The sequence below is a fragment of the Anguilla rostrata genome, chromosome 10, assembly GCF_018555375.3.
Source record: "Anguilla rostrata isolate EN2019 chromosome 10, ASM1855537v3, whole genome shotgun sequence".
Taxonomy (NCBI): Eukaryota; Metazoa; Chordata; class Actinopteri; order Anguilliformes; family Anguillidae; genus Anguilla; species Anguilla rostrata.
This window is the reverse complement of record NC_057942.1, coordinates 14872478-14889138: the sequence shown is the minus strand read 5'-3', so window position 1 is coordinate 14889138 and position 16661 is coordinate 14872478. Positions and strand designations below refer to the sequence as shown.

Below are 16661 nucleotides of genomic sequence, written 5' to 3'. Positions count from 1 at the left end.
CTGAGCCCCTCAATAACTTATTTAACGGGAACAGGGATTTGGCAAAAGCTAATGTGGCTCTTCATTGTGTTTATGAGTCTCATCTTTCAGTGTGGTCATCTACCATCTAAAATGCTCTGTATTGGTAAAATACCACATTCTGGACAGATCATGGAGCATTTCTATTTTGGGGAAAAAACTTTTGTTCCATTTTTCTGCACAAAATCATATCGCCATCACCCAAAGGAGTGCAAATCATAATAATCATTCTGAAACAAGCATTTGACAAGGATTTTTATATTGAAATATAGAGTATAAAAATAAAGACAATCAGATTTTTTTTTGAAAGTCTTAACATTGTGAAAAGATCAATCAGCAGAAATTTGGGCAAACAATTTATGGAGGGTGGTTACTTTGTATTGGGGAAAACAATGGAATGTTCCAGTAGCCTATGAAGGGCAGAAATTGTTCCTTCAGTTTCACTTTTCCTTCAGATCATTATTGAACATTTCTAGTAAGGAGCTAATTAAATATAATTGGAATAATGCAGTGCATAAATAAATTAAGGCCTTGATCACTTATAGCATTTCCAAAGCGCATGGTTCACACCATTAAGTTTAAAAATATTTTAATGCACATCATCCTACAACTAAATTTTACTCTAAGCATTTTTTTAATGCAAGTGTGGGTGGAGCTTAAGTGAAGTTTCAATTTATCAAAAAACATCTGTATAATCTTTAAAACTTATGTATAAACAATTGTAAATCTTGAAAGCAAAACCCTTGTCTACTATAGACCATACACAGCTTTGACTCATTTCATGCTTAAAGTGATACTATTAAAAAAAAAAAAAACCAATCGGTGAAAGATGTTCAATAATGGCTTTAAGATTTTTAAGGACAGAGCTTTTCATGATGTTCCCGGTCGTTATAAAGTCTAGCATGACAACATAGTTACTGCCCCACCAAGTGACCAAATTAGAAATTTCATCCTTACCTATTGCTTACATTTTCCAAAACCCAATTAAGGACATTTAATGTTGCTGCCTATATGGGAAATATATTGCACCAAATACACAAAAAAGGCACAAATGACTAAAGCTTGTGTACAGGTTCGCCCTGGGGGTGAGGGCAGGGTGTCTTGTAAATGTATTCAAAAACTAACTAACCCAACATATTTATACAGTACATGCTGTAGTGGATCCGTGCTTGCATCACTCATTTTTACTTCCATGGAATCCTGATACCATTTATTCAAACGCATTAAAAGAACTGTTCCTAGGCCAAAGGAAGAGATGCCCTTGTGCAAAGCCGGTGCCCGGTTTGAGCATTCCATATGATTGGACAACTGATATAGTACGAGTCAGCTGACACAACACAATATACACAACAGTTTTATATTAGTTCATTCACTTCCAGATTTATACACCTCATTAAAAACGGGTGATGCTATGGTTTTGTCCACTGCTGTGTACACTTGGGTGCATATGCAAGTGCACATACACAAAACACGCACACATGCGTTACACATTAATATACAAGTACTTGTATGCATATGTACAAATACTCACATATTGCTGTAAATATGTACTGCTCACACACAGATACACAGTACATCATGTAGGGGTGCCTTTAAAAAAACATTGCAATAATGGTGAAATTCAGGAAGACAAAACTATATGGCACAGTACTTTCCCTCCCCGTTCTAAACCATGGAAAATCTGCCAGAACTTACTGAGGCCGTCGACTGCGCTGATTGCCTGTGCAGGATTACATAAACAAGTGTCAATGGGAAAAACACAAGCCATTTACTCGTGTCACACATGGTCTTAAGAGCTAACTGACCAAACAAATTACCCTTATTCTGCACTGGTGGGTATAGTGCGTGACGTGTTCATTTAAATAAACTGTTAAAACCCAAAAATCTAATTGTAATACCATTGCTCACACTGGAGATGTTAATTAAAAGTGAAAACACTGAAATTAAATTTGATAAACTTAAGGTGACTTTAATACCTTGAAACCTAACCAGAGGACACACACATACACATGTATGTTAATAAAGCATATGATTGGGGAGGGTTGTGAGTTTTACGATGCAGGCTGTTTGATCTGTTTTCCAAGTCACAGTTATAACATTTGCCATTTTAATGAAATATTTCCAACACATCAGTGGTGGTGGTGGGAGAACAGGGAATACTCCAGTTAGAGTTCATAGGTCTGGATACTTACCTCCGAATCATTCTGAGTCGACCAAGCAAACCAACAGTTTTAACTGCACCTCTGCTATAAAATGATTTCAAAAAGAAAATGAATTCAAAGGTGTTGAGAACAGACGCAGGTTTCCTCACAAACAAGTTGGTGATAATGTTTTACTTTTCATTGACTTTTTTTTTTTGCAAAAAATTATAAAAGAATAAAAATGCCATACACGCAGCAGGTGCTATGTTTGTGTAACATGGTTGTGGTCTGCACATGCTGACTGGCTTGTATTCACCCGTTTACACTGCCTACAAAGCTGGGAGTTGCACAATGCTTCTTGTGTGTGTGGTTTTTTTCATGTTTTTTTTTTTGTGTGTGCAGCAGGTTTTTTTTTTGCAAAACTTTGGTTCATGCAGTATCTTGACTTCATGGCCACATATTCGAAATAAGCAGCACCAATCGATTTTTACCTATTCGGATTTTGTGTTTTGAACACACCAGGGCATTTCCGGCATCTACCCATTCTCCTTCCACAGTACCAAATGAATGCTATGATCAGGCATGCTCGTGGCAAATACCAGCCCAGAGTCATTCTGTCCATCCAGCCCGTTCAGCCAGGAAGTCACACCGGGCAGGAAACTGGATCCTCTTTTGGACTTCCTGTAGGCGGGCAGAGGCCAGCGGCCCGTTATTGTCTCTGTCCTCAGATCCATAATATACAAGTAATGGTTGTCAAACAAGAGGGCAAAAACTTCTCCAAAACTCAGCAAGGACAGGTTGGCGGAATCCTGCGTTTTGATAACCCTAAAAAAAAAAGACAAAAAACAAAAGCAATGGTGTAGAACTGCTCAGGGGAGTTAAACCTGTTTCCTGTACCCTATAAACATACCAACTAGGGGACAAAAAGAGTAGGGAGGAGGTCAAAGGAAACATCTGCGACAAACTGCTATGTAACCACAACTCACATCTTACCCTAAACCACACAAGGCCACACACAGGCAAGATTCTAACATTTCTTAGGGTTCAGTAAGCAAATGACAAAACAGGTGAATACAAAAAAGCAACTATAGCAGTTCCAACAATTGGTTGTTTACATTTATAAATTTGAACAGAAAAGGTTCTGAAAATGTATGCTTTACTTACCATTGCTTTAAAATTATAGGAGAAAAAAAATCCAACCAAATTCTTAGATGGAAGATAACTAGTTCAATTTAAATGAAGTGTTACATGTGGTTTGACTTTCAATTCAACATTCTCCTTACAATAATGGACAGGGAAAATACTTTTTGGTTTTCTCAGCATACAAGCCACAAAAAACTGGATAAAACAAAGACAAAAAAGAAATAGACAATAGGTTCAGTGTATTCGATTAGGTCCTATGAAATACTGATTCAATGTCTTGTGATATCGGTGATATACAGCACCTAAATGGTTGCAGAAAAAAGTTGTAATAAATCTTTAATTGTGACTTTTTTGTACGAGGGGTTTCCCCAAACCTTCTGAAGGCCCCCTAATTGGCCACCTGATTGTCCTTGCTCCAACAAAATTATGTTTTCTTACAAATTTAACTAACACCCAATGACAAGTTGACATTCAAATATATCATTATATCAGTCTGTGATACGCAACTACTGCACATTGTACAATAAAAATGCTACACAATAACAATGGTTACACAATTATAATGGCCGCGTAAAGGTTCGTTAATTTTTAATGCAATCCTATGTTGGCAAATCAGCGACAAAACTCACAAGGATGGAAATGAGACAAAAGGCAATCGGGCCTCATTCACAAATCTTAAATTATTCTTACTTTTGTTCTTAAAAATGTTCCTATGAAAAAAAAAAACAATATGAGACACGTGTAGACCTTTGCTTTTGTGCATATCCCAGGTGTATGAGAGAGATGATGAATGCTGGCTGTCTGCAAATTTAATGCAAAATCCTGTTCATGTGATTTCCATAAGGAAGAAAATACAGATGAAGAAAACAATGATGAATGGCAAAATGGTTTACGATCAAATACACACGTACGGATGTTTTGTGAATGAGGCCCGTTTTGTGCGAGTAAAAAGCAGTTAGCGCAAGCAAAAACTCTCCTCTTAGTCTTAGCATAGCATCGCACAACATATGAAATTAATATGGCACGTAAATACACCAAATGGTGCATATACTGTCCATTTTATAGGAGAGAAGCAGAGAATTTTTGCTGTACCTTGCTTGCATAGAAGACATTGCTGCGAGAGCACAGTGCCACCCCCCCCCTTATCTCCTCAATTCGGAAGGCACAACCATGTTCACGCTATCATGCTCATTGTAACCAATTTGAATTTTAACTCAGCTTTTCAGGACTTTGTTGCCATTACTTTTTCCAGGAACAAAAAGCTGCAAAAAAAACTTTGCCAATAAAAATACCGGCCGCTAGTTTTCCCTGCTATCACCTAGACGTTGACTCATCAATGTCTCAATTCTGCCTTTGCTGCAGTTCTTGCGCAGTGGACTATGATCAATCTCAGGTCATTTACCGTAACTGTGGAGGGAAACAAGCAGTCCAAGATAATAAAAAAAATTGATTTCCCCACACAACCGGAAAAGAGAATCCCACCTGAGTGAAATGGTCCAATCTGGCAACACAAGTCGCAAGGAAGGGACATATTTAAATGGCGGTTAAAAAGAAAACAAAAATGTTCAAATTCAACTTCATGATATAAACAATCCAATGACAGACGGTTTACCATTTTATTGAAATAAATAAGGAGGGAAAGCTTTAGCGAGCAGTGAGAAAACTGATAAGAAGTTGCATATGTACAGAGCTCTGTACATAGTGAAAGCAAACATGAAACATTTTATACTAAGCTGGAGGTTAAATCAAGTTCTTCCGAAAATGTGATTTGCAGGGAGTGTCAAATATCACACCAAAGCAAACAAGATACTAAACATGACTAACCACATTAACAGTCAACTGTATTCTAAAACTTTTTTGGGGGGGGGGGGAGGGGGGGTTATGTGTTGTTCTCTGAAAAAGAAAGTTTTGGCCCTGGACATTATCATCGGTGCACTGGGAAATCTAGGCATAAACAAGAAATGACAATCATCAGAAATGCGATCTCACCAATGCGATACGCAATAGGCTATTTCAATAATACTTAAAAAGGCATCTTTGGGTAACTTTTTCTTTTCGTCCAAACTGAACAGTATTAACTTCCTTGTTTCAAGGATGGGTTTATACAAATACTGACTAATTTCCTGTTCAACGTGACTCATGACTCTTGTATTTTCACCACACAAATTCTGTTTTATATTGCTGGTGGCCAGTGGGGAGCACACTGTGCTCAATATCAAAACTCAAAATCAGGATCACCCCTATCAAACTGCAGAAACGATACTAAACTTCAGGACTCCCTTATTTCTGATACTGTTAATTACACTGCAGATCTGTCTTCACGATTAATGAAAAATAACATTTGACCTATAGTACCTTTAAAGTGACATGGGCTGTTTTTGCAGATTGCTGGATTCCTGCAACACAATGTCTTTCATATCTGGAACCATAAAGGTGTATATTTTGTACTAAAGTGTAAGAAAGTCAGTTATCCTCCGCATTTGACCGCAAGAGTGCTGATGAATACACAATGCTGTGATGCTTGATATATCCAGTTATTGTTGTGGATGCGGGGTCAGCTGTAGGCAGAAGTCACAGGGGCATTCTCTTCAAAGACAAAAAGCCACACTACACTGAATCTAAAACCCCTTCCTCCACACAAAACACAGGTATGGAGACAGGCAAGCAAAGGACAGAACAAAAGGGATAGAGTAACAGTCCTTCAGGGGTAGGGTGGGGTGGGGTGGTGTGGGGTGGGGGGACAGGGGGTATTCTCTCTTGGGGGGGGGGGAATTGGAGTTGTGTAAAGTTCTTACCGTTCTGACACATGCGACCACTTCAACAACTCCCCTGCTGCTGGCTTACTATTGTAGAAACAGATGCAATTAGTACAGAGATGGGCTCACCAAGCTGTGAACTCAATACAGTCACTCACACACACAAGTAGGCACACACAAACACGAGGAGTCTCCTGAGATAGTCCCTTGCCCTTCCCCGTTAGTGTGTGGGATGCATAACATTGAAATGTGAAAACTGAACACAGCCCGTGTGGTAACTGGTTACTTCCCCCAATTTTCCCGCCACTTAGCTCATCAGTTCCTCAATTGCGCAACGCCTTTAAAAAGCGTGAAACATGAGAGGGAGTGCGAAATAAAAAGCTCCCCTACTCCACCCCCAAAACTGACACTGATTGCACACAGCATTGTGTATTCACCAATACTTCCTCTCTAATTAATGTGTGAGTTACGAATAAAAAAAACAAGTACTTCAAATATTAACTTGTTTTTTAAAGGAACTACCAGTTTCTCAAAAAAAAAAAAACAAAAAAAAAAAAAAAAAAAACGTGGAAACAAAACCAGAAGCTGCACTTTGAGCTAATTCCCTCACCGTTCTTCCGTGGCTTGGAATCGCACAGATTGCCGGAGTCTGAAACCGGCTTTCAGCGCTGCGCACGGGAACCGGTGGAAGGGAATCGGAATTCAGGGCTCGTAAAAACAGAGGCGCCCGCGTACTGCCTGAGCAAATGTCCCTCTCTCTCCCCGCTGTGGCAAAAACGTGGCGGTGAAGTGCGCAGACGGCCGGTGCGGGTACCTGAGAATCTGGTAGCTGGCGAAGTCCCACTGGTAGAGGCCCAGGTCGGAGCTGCACACGATGTAGCGCCCGTCGAACTGCAGCCGGGGCTGCAGGCACACGCTGCGGTCCTCCGACACCGACAGGGTCTTCAAGCACTTGCAGTTGATCTCTCTGCCTATCGGCCACACCTGCTCGTAGAGAGAGGAACGGGGGCGTCGGCCTTTTACTCGCAACAACCGCGGCAAAGGGGCCGCTTTAAACCTTCAGCGTGCTGGAAAACCTCTAACATTTTCACAACTAAGGTCTCAATATAACACGAAGGCAATCAGGGTTTACACCAAGACACATTCACAAGCCACCAATGTGCCCCCCCCATTCCAAACAATATGAACAAGTTGTTGTGTCAGAGCTCCCTCTGTTGGTCCTTTTGAAATATAACAGAGATTCCCGCACGGTAAAGTGGTAGACACTGACAAAAATGTGTTTAGTGTAAAAGGAAAAAAGAAAGATGAGACGGATGATTAATAGCCTTACCTTGATTTCATATTTATCTGCACTTAATAAAATATAGTCACCAGGACTATGCATCAGAGACTCCACTTGGCTTTTTTGCAAGACCACCTGATTTAGGGATTAAAGGGGGGAAAAAAAACATACTGTCTCACATTTCAGACAAAAAAAGTTACTTCATCAGATTTCAACATTATATTTAAAAATTAAAATGAAAAAATACTGGCCATCCTATATTTATAATCCACCGTAGGTGCCCAGGCAAGATAACATTCTTTGAATGAAATATACATTAAAAAAGCTATTAAGAGAGATGTCTCTTATTTACATATCAAATAAGCAAAGACATAAAGGCACAAGTGAACATTGTGAGACTATAGGACTGATGGTGTTTGCTTACTGAAGCCTGAGGTAACTGGACAGACTTTTGTTGTATTGGCCTGTTCAGCCTCAGGCCTCTGCAACTGAACTAGACAAATGTAACAAATGATTAATTTACTCCAGGCAGCTCCCTGCTTTATTTTAGGTGCGTGTGTGTGTGTGTGTGTGTGTGTGTGTGTGTGTGTGTGTGCGCGTTGTGCACGTGTGTGTGACGGAGGGGGTTCCTACCTTCGTGACCCACTCTGTGTGCCCGGTAAGGGTGTTTAGACAGGCCCCTGCTGACAAAGACCAGACCTTCACGGAGAAGTCGGCTGAGCCGCTAACCAGAGTATCCAGCTCATCGTTGTAATCTATGCTGAACACTGCATGAACAATGAGAGAGAGGGAAGAGTAAACAAATCTGGACCTTCAGACTTGAGAGATTTATTTCATTTATCCAAGGATGGACTATATCAGTGGTTCCCAAACTCGGTCCTGGAGTACCCCTGTGTATGCTGGTTTTCATTCCAACCACAATTGCAATACCAGAATTTTAACAAGTTGTTCATTTTTCTTAATTAGGTGCTTAGCATGTTTAGAGGGATTATTAACCCACTTAAGCCACATCATGTCAAAAATAGCCATAAACAATAAAGCTCCCATGTTCATATTGTGCTTAATTGCAAACAATTACATAGAAGAGGTAACACATTTTTGGACCAATTGAAAGAATGAGATTAATCAATAGACCCCTGAACATGTAGTGATTTAATTTAATTTCCTGAAATTTATTGACACAATGCAGGTTCGGCTCGTTATCATTTGCTTTGTCTTTCAACTCTTCATTATCTTCCAGATGCTTAGTTTTAGTGGCCAGATGTCCACACTTTGACCAATTAGAAGCCTATTGACACACCTCAATCTTTAATTTGATCCGCTAAAAATAATTTACCTTTTAATGTAATTGTTTGCAATGAAGCACAATAAGCACAGTGTGAACATGGGAATTTTATTCTTCATGGAATGCTTAGCTATTTCTTACCTAATGTGGTTGAAGAGGGTAAATAATACCTCTAAACACGAAGAGCACCTAGTTAGCCTACAACTTGTTATAATTATGGAATTTCAACTGTGGTTGGAACGAAAACCAGCATACACAGGGGTACTCAAGGACCGAGTTTGGGAACCACTGGACTATATAATTAATCAAATCCACTGTCATTTTTTTGCACACACAAAAATGTTTACACATACAGAGTGGTGCAGTAATTTATTATCTGTAATGGGAGCAACTGAAGAACTGATTTCAACCCACTGCTTCACCTGCCACCAGTTTAACACCAGTTTAAATGCCCCTGTATTTGTTCAAATAATGGAATGTCAACTCTTTCTTCCACTTTACAACAGGTTCGGCATAATCAAAACTGGCCAATACCCATTTTGTAACCAAACCAAACCACTGTTTATAATATAGTTATAGTTGACATAATATGCACACACATTAGACATCAATTAAATAAATGCCAAACTTCCAGTCTCTCTACTGTTGAAGCCAAACCACCCCTATTTGGCGCGATATGAGACTATTCATGAAAGGATATTACATAGTAGAATACTCTGCCATGCAACAGTAGTTTAATGAGCCCCACAACAAATGAAGGGGTAAAAATCAGCCCTGAGCTAAAGCTCCAGATCCCCACTGACCGAGTGTTAGTTCTGCCTCTAGGTGGAGGCAGAATGGTCTCCACAGTCACACTGCAGAGCTTTTAGACACTTGCCCACAAAAAGGATCTCAACGGTAGCGCGAGTAACACTTTTCTTTCGCCGACCATCTAAAGAGAGAGAGCGAAAGAGAAGCTGAGCGGTGCCATACCAGCGCCAGTGTGTCCGCGGAAGTGCTGTATTTTCGCTCCCGAGCTCCACTCCCAGCAGGCGATCGTGTTGTCAAAGGAACCCGTCACCAGCTTCTGCTCGTCAAACTTCACCGCTGCACAGGTGTGCGTCTGGATGCCGTAGATACACTGCCCAGTGCACACGTCCCACAGCTTAGCAGACAAGTCATCAGAGCCTGTAAAAACAGAACCAGAAGCCCTTACAACCTTTAATGGTTGGTCGCAGTGATCTCCTCAATGGCAGGAGTGTAACAGTTGGGTTTTATTTGTATTGCTTATTTGCTTTTCCCACAGTTTGGCGATGCCAGATCGTTTTCACCAGCGGCCATTGCTGCGACCTCTGTTATCAATTCAAGAGAATGCTGACAAGCGTGTGCTCTCCCCCGAAACATGTGCCGTCAGCCGCTGCTTATGTTCACGGTCTACACGTCAGGCCTGCGTAGCCATGAGTTCAAGGACGCTTCATGTCACAGGTCAGCAGATGGGCAGCGGGTGGCCCATCCACCAGGAGAGGGGTCACTAGCTTGTGTGAGGTTGTCGTACTGACCGACTGCAAAAAAGGCTGTCATACTGACTGACTGAAAAAAAAAAAACCTCCCCATGCGATGCCAACGGCAACTGTGCTGCCGGCCACAGACACAACCCTAGCGCAGTCTGGATTCGACACCAGACTGTGGGGCCCCATCGACACACAAGATCAGTGCCTTAACAGGACAAGCCGCTCAGGAGCCCTATCCTCTACACTGTTATCCAATTCAATTACTACTGTAAGTGTGATCCAAGTTGGTCTTGGAGAGCTGCACAGTATGCTGGTGCTTATTTTCACCATAAAATTAGCAACAGATCCAGACTCATGAAAGCAACGAAGGTGTGTTAACTGCATTTACTACACAGTGAGAGGAAGGAAGCTCACTTCAGCCACCGCTGATTTAATTCAGCCCCTTCACTACATTACAATACATTACAGGCATTTAGCAGACGCTCGTATCCAGAGCGACTTACACAACTTTTTTTTACACAGCATTTACAAAATGCTACGTACATCAGGCACCCTTCCTGCATGATGCACTGTAGCCATGCTGCACCAGAGCTCTCTCCACGAATCAGCTGAGGAGTAGAGGGACAAACTGAAACACTTCCTCCCTGCTTTGTCGGTATGTCACGGTGTTGAGCCCTGTACCCACCTGTGCACAGCAGACCGTCCCTGTAGTAGAGGGCATACACGCGTGCGCTGTGCCCGATCAGCGAGGATGTCTCGAAGGCCTCCTGGTTCTTCAGCTGCTTCATCCTCAGCTTGGCCTTCAGGTAGACCTTCTTCCAGTGGGAGGCGTCCTGGATGGACTCGTCGATCTGCCAGCCCAGGTCGCGGCACGCCCCCTGCCACACCTCGGTGCAGGTGTTGATGGCCTTGTTCCACTGCTTGCACACCAGGCAGCAGGTGAGCAGGGTCTTGGGGTCCAGCCAGCGCAGCAGGTAGAAGGTGAGCTCCAGGGGGAGGAGCTTGAGGAAGTCGCGCTTCAGCAGCGTCTCCAGGCTGTTGGAGAGGTGCCGCAGCTGCGCCGCCCCGCTCAGGCCAATCAGGTGGTCCAGCGACTGGTTCTTCTGCTGGTCGGTTAGCGTGAGGAAGGAGGCGGAGACCGACTCCAGCCATCCCTCAAAGGCCTTCTTCTCCATGAGCTCACGTGAAAGTTTACCTGTCGGAGTGGGAATTAATGACGCTGCAGTTGTTGGAGAATGGAGCTTTGTGAAACAGAAAATGGCCGAGGTTACATAGACGCTATCTGTGACACTGATATCAAGCAATTGTCATGTACCTTCGGATTGGTAGAAATAGGTCAGTGACTGACAGTTAATTTAGCACCCCCACCCCCCCAAACACTGGCATGTCATAGTCACATGCTTCAGCAGATTCAAGACAGTTCAATCATTTAATTTCAGCCAGGTTAAAGACAACTATCTGTAGCAACAATCTGTAACTGCGTAGCAAACCACTGTCATAATATAAGCTGCTTTAGTAGTTGGCTGAGATGATTTTACAAACTGCTTCCACGGGTCTACTATTTTTGGCATTACTTGACACCCTTACTCAGGGCCCTCTTGCATATTTGACATTATTACACAGCAAATTGGCCTACTTTAATTTAAAGAAGCAATTCACCAGGGCAGTTGGCATATTATTAAGTAGTTGTCCAACTATTCAATAAACCGAATAGTAAAAATTTTCAACGAACAGTTAGCTATTATTCACAGGAGGCATCCCCTACTTGATTCGTCTTGCCTCTTCAGCGAAATAGCCGCTTGTTGTATGGGTGTGCGATTAGCATTCCCAAAGCTAAATGCTCAATTGGTGTCATTGAACGAGGGAACGGTAGACTTCAGCGGTAAAGGCCACTAACGTGCACCTAACTACACAGAACAATACATTCTTTTGACAAAATGCTAGCAGTTAGGTTTATATGCTAATAGCCCCGTAATGTTAGAATCTCGTTCAAGGAATATAACTGACAAAAAGCACAAAAGTAAAAGCACTGCCAGCTAGTCTAACACATAGCGTTCTAAACCGACAGCTAGACCAGTCATTACCACCTGTTTAATGCGAGCGACGTTTTATCCATTTGCTACCACAGCGTTATGATTGTAAAGTCAATGCCCAACATGTGTGATCTGACGTTAGATGGCTAACCTTAACAGGATAATTTGTCAACAGATTGTCTTACCATTTCCCGTAGAACTTGTAGTCTATCGGTGGTAGCGGGTAACTTCCAGGAGAAGGTTTGCAGATAAGTACATTCAAAACCCTTTGCTTCACTCGTGCAGTAGAAACATTTACGCAAGCTAACGTGGCTCACTCAGCGAAAGGCTAGTTGTAGTTTGCTACGAAAAGGGGGTTAGCTAGCCAACAAGATGAGGATCGTGCAATACGGCCAGCCAGCAAAACGTCAAATGCATTTGTGACTTAACGTTAGCTATTTTCAAATGTTTGACAACAACGATCCAAGTTTGCTAACTAGCCAACTAGCTAGCTAGCATTTTGGACTAGCTAGCTAGCTAGCATTCCTCATAATTCACCGATAACACATTTTACGGAAACGCATGAGAGGAACAACCCCCACACCCCAAATACGTGACACAAAATACCGCTGACCAAACGGTAATGCTTGTTCACGTTGGTCCACTCAGCCCGAGACGATAAAATTGAGCTCGGTTGTATGCAGGCAACAAGGCTAAGGCCGCTTTTGTTTCTTGAGCTTGATTGCCACTGGACGAGGGCAGTTAGCTTGGGAGCTACGCTAACTGACTTAATATCTGAAAAATATAACGTAATTAATTAAACAGTACGATTTTACGAAAACAACAAATGTACACACAGTTCACCAGCTGTGTTACTGTTACCTAACTACAAAACCGCCTCAGTTGGAACTGTCTGAAGCCACAGGAAGTTATTCGTAGTAGGAAGTTCAGTTTGACATCAAAGTAGCTAACGTCAGAGACCGTAGCGCTGTTAGCCTCTCTGCTAACGTGGGGAGGAGCAGCTGCAGCAGTAAGATGGCTGACAAGGCAATCGCCTGACACTGTACAGCATGATACATTAATTGCATGCATTGTTTTTGTTCACAACTGATCTGCTGGCATACCATTGTCGTAAAGTGTAATAATTTGGCTACTAAGAGTCACAAGTTAATTAGACACTGTGCTCCGTTGTGATTCCTGGAGGGCCCTGCTGAGGCGAACTATATACACTAAAATGATCACACAAGGATATAGACCGTTGACGTTAATTTATTGTTAGCTGCCGGCCGGTAGTACTAGCAGTGGCCAACACGGAATGTATAGTACAATAAAGCAACGTTATGGTAAACGAACTAAATGTTTTTGTATGTGTTTGTTGTCTGCTGCTAGCCCATTCGCTGTAGGTGGTTCAACAAACTAGTTAAATTGTCTTGCTAGATCTTCTGCACTCTCAATCTGATGCAGATTGCTTCGGAAGTGATGAATTTATGTAGAGGGTCCACATGACATGCCTACCTTGCCACTCTGCCTTAATATTTGAGGGTGAAAGTAGGTTTGAGTGACTCGTGTATTGCTTTCTCGTACTCTGGCACTGCAGACTATACAAATGCATTTGCGTCTGTATTCGGCAGTTTCACCTTTGCTGGCAAATTGCACACGATTAAATATATGTAACGATTTGAGCGAGGGACATGCCAGGCGGATCACATTTTTGAATGGTGCTCATTTATTCATGCAAAGAATGCAGTTTAAAACATAAGCACAGGAAGAGTCGATCTGGGTTTATGGGCGAGCGTGGGTTGCCTGCCCTGTTTAAAATGCAACCTGCCGCCTAAATTTGAATCTGCCGGAGACATAACAACAACATCCTAACTGGCTATCACAGATAAACCCGGACTAGTAACATCAAAACAAGGAAGTAATGTGTGCCTATTATTTATGCACACAAGCGGGCTAACTAGTTAGCCAATCGCCGGTACAATACACGTGTCGGGTTGAGAGCTATTTTGTCCCATCAACTTTAATGCATGCACCCCTCAACTCTTGCATATATTTATGCAACAGTACCTCGCCAAACACATATGCAGTTTTCACTTTGTGTCGCCTACCATTTTACCAATGGAGCATTTCAATGTCAATTTCATTCCCCTTTGACAGGAAGGCATGAGTGGTTTTGCAAGTATAACTATTTATTGCACTCTTGGCTGGAGGGTTACCATTTCACAGAATTTGTTCCATTACATATCTAAAACCATTGTTAACTTGAGTCAGGAAAGACTTGCTTAGCCACCTTTCTGGTACAGTGCTGTGAAAACATTTTGCCTGATTACCTCTATCATTGAATATTTGTCATACATTTGTCATGAATGTTTTCAGTTCTTTAGACAGAATGTAATATTAGACATAGGGAACCTGAGTAAACACAAAACACATTTTTCAAATAATTATATTTATTTAATGAAAAAAGTTAATAAACAACAATACCCCCCATTTTAAAAAGTAATTTCCCCCTCAAACTCAGTAGCTAGTTGTACCACCTTTAGCAGCAATAACTGTAACCATACATCTGTTATAATTTGATCACTCTTTCACATTGCTGTGGAGAAATTTTAGCCCACTTTTCTTTGCAGAACTGCTTTAATTCAGACAAATTGATAGGTTTTCAAGAATTAACTGCTCGTTTCAAGTCAGGATTTTGACTAGGCCACACCAAAACTTTCATTTTGTTATCAGCCGTTCAGATGTAGACTTGCTTTTGTGTTTTGGATCATTGTCTTGCTGCTTAAGTATACTTCAGCTTCAGCTAAGTAATATGGTATCTCATAAAAAACACGTTTTCAACGTACACAAATACCAAGTTACACATACAAGACATACACCGACAATAACTCATTCATTCAGACTGCCAAAATCCAGGCCTGCCATTAAAAGTATTGATATCAAAATGACGCCAAGTTACGGTACTACTAACAATATAGGCTATCTTGCCTCACCGAAATTTAATAACATGTATTCCAAAGCAATCCTACCCAATATTTCCTCAATTCTTTCAAGTCACTTGGCCCTGTGTTTTGTAATCTTACCATATTACAATGTCATGCAAACTTTGTGTCAAATATTAAGGAGCTGTTTGTTTTCATCGCTGATAAAAACTACCCACACATTTTTAAATCAGCTGATATATCTTAAGTAGGCTTGTCGCGATGTCCGTCAATACATTTTGTAATTACAATTAACAACTAAAATAAACGTGCATCTGCAGTTTCAACATTGAATATCCAAATATGTGCTTGCTAACAAGCTAGCTGGCTAAAACGTAATTTGCTAATCATAACATAACATATAGCTCGCTGACTGATTTTATGACATTCCAAGTTCCAGCGCACACCAAACTACGGAGGAAGAGGTCTGCATGCTATTTCGCCGAGGCTCTCAACCAGGCGAACGTTTCCCTGCTCCTGTTTACAACCTGAGACACTTCTCCAAACCGTTCGCCTGGTTGAGAGCCTCGGCGAAATAGCGTGCAGACTTCTTCCTCCGTAGTTTGGTGTGCGCTGGAGCTTGCCATTGAGCCATAACACGGCATTCTGTCGCATGCTGCAGCAAGGGTTTCTATGAAACTCTCGCTGGTTAAGAGATTATTTTCTATTTCTCTAGCTCTTTGGGCCATTCCCTGTGAAATTTGGTGCCCCTACTTGAAAGGTCCTAATACCAAGAAAATAAGGACCCCTTAATGAAGTCCGAATTATTGCCTCATTCAAATTTTAATTATTTAACGTTTTTGTTTGCTTATCCTTGATTGTACTGTCAAATTTTACTGATGCTAATGTTAAACTTGTTTTTCTCACTCAGTAGCCCATGAAGAAAAAAAAAGAAATAATTCAAAAAGTAAAAACGGCTGTCTTGTGATATGCCTGATTATAAACCGAGTTATATATATATTCGGAATTGTAATTTATATATTCAGAATTGAAGTTATATATTCGGAAATTGAATTTATATATTCGGGAATTGTACTTATATATCCAGAATTGAATTTATATATTCAGAAATTGAATTTATATATTCAGAATTGTAAATATATTCGGGAATTGAATTTATATATTCGGGAATTGTACTTATATATCCAGAATTTAATTTATATATTCAGAATTGAAGTTATATATTCGGAAATTGAATGTATATATTCGGGAATTGTACTTATGTGCACGGTTCACCAGGGATATAGTAAACTAATTAAATCAAGGTAGGCTATAAACGAACACTATTAAAATCTGCGGTGTCTATGACACTGCATCCATGTTTTGCATGTTCTGTAATTGACAGCCGGTCCTCTTTATTTATGACTTACATACAGTGCCGTGGAAAAAGTTACCCCTTCCTGATTACCTCTATTACATATTTGTCACACTGAATGGTTTCAGAACCTCAGACAAATTGAAGGCTAATATTACACAAAGACAACCCAAGTAAATGAAAAATACAGTTTTAAATGATTATTTCATTTATATAATGAAAAAAAGTTATCAAGCAT

General features: G+C 41.0%; 1 protein-coding gene across 6 annotated transcripts; it reads right to left on the bottom strand.

The window, feature by feature from the left end:
• Window positions 1-260: 260 nt before the first annotated feature.
• Window positions 261-13439, bottom strand: fbxw2 (F-box and WD repeat domain containing 2). Of its 6 annotated transcripts, none has more exons than XR_010332847.1 (9): window positions 12334-13420; window positions 10801-11310; window positions 9598-9792; window positions 7974-8107; window positions 7389-7475; window positions 6873-7042; window positions 6098-6145; window positions 3324-3497; window positions 2846-2984 (listed from the first exon to the last, which is right to left on the bottom strand). XR_010332847.1 is itself a non-coding variant. In XM_064354370.1 (9 exons), exons 2-9 carry the CDS (start codon window positions 11288-11290, stop codon window positions 5112-5114), a joined length of 1323 nt encoding a protein of 440 aa, XP_064210440.1. In that variant the 5' UTR covers window positions 11291-11310; window positions 12334-13439; the 3' UTR covers window positions 3504-5111. The 6 variants fall into 6 exon arrangements, 5 of the variants coding, with proteins under 5 accessions (XP_064210438.1, XP_064210439.1, XP_064210440.1 ...); XM_064354370.1 differs by lacking the exons at window positions 2846-2984; window positions 3324-3497 and adding exons at window positions 3504-5246; window positions 5658-5721 and having other exon boundaries at window positions 12334-13439; XM_064354368.1 differs by lacking the exon at window positions 3324-3497 and having other exon boundaries at window positions 261-2984; window positions 12334-13406.
• Between the last annotated feature and the right edge of the window lie 3222 nt (window positions 13440-16661).